This window comes from Stegastes partitus, unplaced genomic scaffold (genome assembly GCF_000690725.1).
Source record: "Stegastes partitus isolate 25-593 unplaced genomic scaffold, Stegastes_partitus-1.0.2 Scaffold1736, whole genome shotgun sequence".
In the NCBI taxonomy this organism is placed as follows: domain Eukaryota; kingdom Metazoa; phylum Chordata; class Actinopteri; family Pomacentridae; genus Stegastes; species Stegastes partitus.
Genome location: NW_007579467.1, coordinates 42,213 through 48,212, shown reverse-complemented (window position 1 = coordinate 48,212; position 6,000 = coordinate 42,213). Strand labels below are relative to the sequence as shown.

The following is a 6,000-nucleotide window of genomic DNA, read 5'->3' as shown; positions in this document are numbered from 1 at the left end:
GAGGCACTTGGGGTAGAGTTGTTTTTCTGGCTGTCGTACAGGTGTAGAAGCATCCCTGCATATGAATGTGCTTTCGGTTGCGTGTTACACTCGCTGTCGGTGACATAAAGCTCGCTCTGCCTGAGCTCTCTCACACAGTGGTAAACATTTTAGCTGCGCCGGCTGCTCCAAACACCGTGAAAAACACTCTGTCGCTATGATCAATTAATTTTATATTTTAGAAAACAGAATGGGGGCAATAGAGTGGAAACACAAATGTTTTCTATTCTCCCATTTGTGCTTCTGTACTTATCCAAATCTATAAAATACAAAAAATTGAAGTCCATAATTTTCCCTTCTGCGTAGGAACCCTGCTGGTTCATTTGAGGGATTTTGAGCGGCTTAAACAGTTCAACGTATCCAGTATGTCTGTGTAGATTGTCAGTCATCCAGGTCATGGTAATCCTGAGTGCTTCAGTAGAGGGAAACTGGACTTCTCTTTTGGAGAAAAACAATTAAGTGAAGTCCATTTGCTTTCTATTGGAGCATTCAGGATTAAAGTGTCCAGTGTTCCACCTCCTCAAATAGCCATTGAAGGGAATAAAAAAAAAAGAAGATTTCTGCTGCGCTAAATAATGTTTACTTTAGTTTCTTATGAGTGGATTTACCCCTAAAATGATTCTAATAAAACATGAAAACTGAAGGGATTGCAAATATGCAGGTGTTTCCAGAGGTAACAAAGCTGAACCGGTTGAAAACGAGCGACAGCAGACATCGGAAGGTAATTTTACTTAATTGTAGCTACTGTTTCTACCTCCACCGTCAAAAGCGAAAGGGTTAATCTCATAATGAAAGCAAGAAAACCCCCACAAAAAACCTGTCTTTTCACTTAGACAGGTTATCCCATTGAACAGACTTCATCGCCGTCTTTCCTGAGGGACAAGAATAGTGAGAAAGAAAATAGAAAACCTCATTTCATGGCGGGAGCAGTCCGGAGCTAATCTGTGATTGACTGAGTCCTCATAGGCTACTGTTAACAATGGCTGGATCAAAACCTTATAGGCTACTGTGAACAATGCAAGGCATGCCTGGGGCACGGCGGAATGGAGAAAGAAGCGATTTACTGTAATGGTATCTCCTACTTGTATTTTCCACCTGACTATTATGAGGGGAAGGCTGTTTTTTTTTTTTTTTTTGCAGAGAGGGAGAAAGGCAGAGAGAGAGAGTGGGAGAGGCAGCTTCAGTCTCTCAGCGGGCCGCCTGTCAGCGTGGGGAGAAGAAGAGGCAGACAATTGGGAATGGGTGGGAGTAGAGACAGAGCAGGGGAGAAGATTTGTCTGTGATTTTGTCGAAGGTTTAAAAGCAAAGTTCTGACTGATGAGAAGAGAAGGTGCCTCTCTCCGCATCGTCTCCCGCTCACCAGGCATCTATCTCCCCGAGTTCTATCCCGATTTTCTTTCTTCTTCGCTCTGATGTTATTTGTTTCATGCCATTTGAAGCTCGGGCTCTTCTCTTTGCCACATGTCTGTCTGGAGTTTGTTTACTTTCTTTGATCCTCATATCCATACAGTCAAAACAAATGAGGGACCAATAAGGAGGGCTTCGCTGTAAAGTTCTCTAAAATTGCTTCATGCTCATTATTTCTTTTTTTTTTTAGAAGGTCAGCGAGTTCAGGGGAGCCAAGAGGACGGGCGGCGCTCAGTCTGCCTCCTCCTACCACCACCACCACCGTCTCCCTAATGTACTGCCGTGTGTTGCCAGGTGTCCGCATTTCTCAGCCGAATAGACAGAGTTGTGTCTTATTTCTGCTCCGTGAACGAGCTAATGCTGTGCAGCGAGCTGGAGAGGTTACTATAGAAACTAGCCTTTGCTAACAGTGGACATGATGGGGGGTATTGCTGACAGACACGGCAGCCACATTTAAATACTTCAAACGGTCCCACGCGCAGGAGCAGATGCACACACAAGTAAGTGAATTACCGCGATTTTAAAAAAGGCACAAGGACGTAGAAAAAAAAAAAAAAAAGTCCTTTTCGGCACAAACCTTTTAATGGGCCCATTATAAATGACTGTGGCCACTTTGCGTATCAGCTGTTATTACCGTCTGAGCCTTATCATTTAAAATTAAATCTGGCAAACTGGCCAGACAAGAGAGATTGAGCCAATCTAAAACCCCAGCAGTGAGAAATTGTTCGAGCCAGTAGCTGCATATTAATGTTGTTATTACCACAGCTCCTGTTGGTGTCACTTTTCTCTTCACTCTGAGTTGCATTTAGCGGACTACACAGCATTCTGCAGTGAGAAAATGGCAGCAGACAAGGAGAGCTAATGGATATAAGCTTGCATACATTGGCTGCCTGACCTTTTTCTGTCACCGCGAGTCTGCACAGATTCCTGTCGCCGACTGTCACAGATTTCCCTCTTGTGCTTTAGTGCGCTGCTGTTATTTCTGCGGCTATGACACTGAGAGAATATATGATCTAGCTGAAGCGGAAAATGAAATGAGAAGATGTAAAACCAAATAGTTTCCGGCTAAATTATTAGGCACACACAAGTCTATTAAACTGGCAATAAAGTATGGGAAGTTCTGAATCCTATTAAAAGCTGCATTTAATTGCAGTTAAGGTATGAAAGCATGAGGGGGTATTATGAAAGAAATCTGAATGCACTCTAATGATCGCCTCTTACCAGGTTGGCCAGAATGTAGTGGTAGCTCTTTGCATTCTTTCCTTGTTCGACAATCTGCAAGACAAGAGGAGAGAGAGAAAACAAAATGCTTGCAGACGGTGGGTTTATGTGTGAGACAGCGAGAGGAGGGTTTTGACAGCGTCTCAGCAGAGCACCGGAGACAGGACAGTCAGTGTACTGTACTTGACCTCGTGCAGGACGGACAGAAAGTAGGTTTACAGGGAAAATCAGAGCAGAGGGACCGAACATTTCACACCATCGGCAGCTGAAAATGTCCTTCCTTCTTCTCTCCTCTCCTTCAGTGCTGTGACATGACTGTTTCTCACAACCTTGGTGCCTTTAGCCTCATCCAATAAAAAAAAGGTTGATCCGCTATGCACAAACACACCGCTAATGCTAATCGTATGTGAAACAAACAAGGCAAGTCATGCTCTAAAACATTCAAAGAGGAAGAGGTTAGTATTGTATATTAACCAATTAAATAGAAAGAGATGAATTAAGAATCAAACGTAATAGAAATGTAAATAAAATCGTTTCTCTGTGGGTGTTGATTTAAAGTCATTTCTGTGCATCGAAGTTACATATTTAAAGGTTTATACCATAAAAATAATCATATTTTTCCTTAACACGGCTTAGATGTGACTCCTCACAGTAGCTTCCTTTAGAATGTGCACATTTGAAAAGTCCCTGCCTTTCTTTCTGCACTAACCCCTCCACACTCCTCACTGCAGCTCGAGCACACCAGCTCACCTACAACCTCAAACAGTGTCGAACCAACATTGGAGCAAAGCAGCCATACATGTTCGGGAACTGATTCTGAAAAGGAATAATGAACTGGAAAGCCCTGCAAGTTAACAGGATTGGTTCCTTGGATTTGTGACATACGAAACCCCAGAAGCCTGAATCTGTGTTTTTAAGTCTGTTGTCTGTAGTTTGAAGGTGAAAATGCTCAGCGGTGGCGTTTCCTGCTTATTTCACTCATGATGTGTCTTCTAGCATATTGAAAAAAACATCATATTGACATGCTAATAAGCAAAAACCAGATTTTCACCAGAGGGGGAGTCTTTAAAGAATAAATAAATACAATCTTAACCCTTCAACAGAGCGGCAACTATCATCAGTTAGTAAATATAACCACACTAAACGTGCCACTCTCCTCCTCCTGCCTGCTCTTTTCTCTGTTTTCATTATTGCTCCCTTGTGAGCTCTGATTTGATCCAACATTTAAATAATTTACAATACTCTGCTTTCCCTGGAACTCCATCAAGGTCTAACAACATCATCAAACAATGCCGCCTGTCACTGGCTGAACTGTGCACGTAGCCCCTCTCCCACGCCTTCCCTTCATCCGTCTGCTGCTGCCGTCGCTCCGTAACCGCAGGCGTCGCGGGTCAGCCGAGCACCGAGGGGGTCGTGGCGGTCAGAGAGGTGTGCGCCGTCGTGCCAGAGCTGGTTTTATTTATAAATGAAATAGCCACACTGGACACAAATGTAGCTGACATTTAAATGTAAGGGGGGGGGAAGCTTAGCTGGTGGCAATCGCCTAGCTTGGCCATGCCTAAATAAAGAGCTTGCTGTAGTGTACAAGCACAAACAAATGTTAGCTGCGTGCATGTGTGTCATCGCAACGGTCACATAAAATAAGGCCAACTGGGCAGCATTAATTTCAAGCCATGCGGCATCCAATTAATGGCCTTAACACAGTGGATAAGAAGCTCGTTGAGGCGCTGAGGATGAACTCTTCACATTTTTCAGCCCTCTTCTTCTCTCGGAGCATTTTCCCCGGTGTGCACTTGGTGGAGTGTACTCATTTGGTTGAGTGTTAAAAGTGTGTGTGTGTGTGTGTGTGTGTGTGTGTGTGTGTGTGTGTGTCTAATGATGCTGTAGGTCGTGACAGAAGGTGGCATTTGTTATTAATGGTGACCCCAGCACAAGGCGAGTCCCGCAGCCAAGCCTCGGGCAAGGAAAAGTCGGAGGAAGGAAGGGAAGAGGCACACACACACACACACACACAGCAACGTCGATGCCAATATCCTATACAACAGCGGAAATCACACACATTAGCGCCACAGCGGCGGATTGTCAAATGGAAAAGTTTTCGGCTGCGAGTGGCTTTTTAATTATACATGCAGATTTGAAGAGTCACTCAGAGTTCAGCCCCAAGAGAACGGGTCATTTTTTTTTTTGTCTCGCTGTCGGGAATTTTTTTTTAAAAAAACGTGCTGAAACATTTTTGCGGTGGCTTCTGTATCACGTTAAATGATCTCCGAGGAGGCCACGCCAACGCGCGAGCTCATATGAGAAGTCACCCTCAGGATGCTGTCAGTGACATTATCGCAAGACAATCTGTGTACTGTATGAGATGAACACAGCGGCGAGTTTAAAGGGCAGAAAACAGGCCGAGGTGTGTTGTGTGTGTGCGTCTGTGTGTGTGTATGTGCGTATACGTGCGCGCGCTTGCTATTGTTTGGGTGCACAGGCAGGGCAGTGTGTAGGCAGGGAGCAGATGTCGGTGATTGATGGTGGCCGTCTGAGTGGAGAACTTCTCAGGCTCAGCTCCTGGAAAGTGGTGAGAACTGATGCAATAACCTTAACTGTAGACACCGAGCCATCAATAACAGTCACACGGAGCAGCGATAGAGTGCACGTACAGGGAATGTGTGTGTGCGTGCATTTTTTCCCCTATAAACTATGTACTCAAACAGTATAAAAATAAATAAAAATTACAACCTGACTGGAAAAAAACAAAAACAATAAATCACCGACGTGACATCAACAAGCAAAACAAATTGTGGATTTTTCTCTTGTGAATGTGCCACTTGAATTTCTTTTTTTGGGGGGAACTTTTGAAATTACAGGTTCTCCATGTCAGAACAAAAGGCAGCTCATTTGGCCTGGCTCATTTGGTTGATTTGGCCGGCTGAAAGACAACTGCAGATTTTATCAACTGTATCGAGCGAGCTAATTAACATTAGCAACATGAGCCGGTTGAAAAAGCCATCTGTGGCTGACATTTTAATGTTTCCAGCTGGCTCGTTTTAAAATGAGAGGCCTGTAAAAGGTGTCTCATAAGTGAACTTAATTGCTCCAGTCATGATATCATGCTAAAAGACAGCATGTCCGAGTTGATGATTTATGTAGATGACATGGAAATGAAAGAAACGCTGTTGCTCTGTGGTGGAGTGTGGAGCTAATTCTAGTATAAAGGAAGCATCGCGTCATCACATCAACCACATACTTATTAGTGTCTTTTTGTTTTGCACTTTAGCTACACAAATCGGCAAATGTGAGCTGTCAATCTATTAAATGTGTTCTTCGCTTTGATTTCAAAAT

General features: G+C 43.8%; 1 protein-coding gene across 3 annotated transcripts in view; it reads right to left on the bottom strand.

The window, feature by feature from the left end:
• Positions 1-6,000, bottom strand: part of gria1a (glutamate receptor, ionotropic, AMPA 1a) — an 84,700-nt gene that overhangs the window by 53,927 nt on the left and 24,773 nt on the right. For all 3 annotated transcript variants that reach the window (XM_008301945.1, XM_008301946.1, XM_008301947.1), the window contains one exon: positions 2,668-2,721. In XM_008301945.1, coding sequence (XP_008300167.1) covers positions 2,668-2,721 — 54 coding nt within the window. The remainder of the gene's footprint in view (positions 1-2,667; positions 2,722-6,000) is intronic.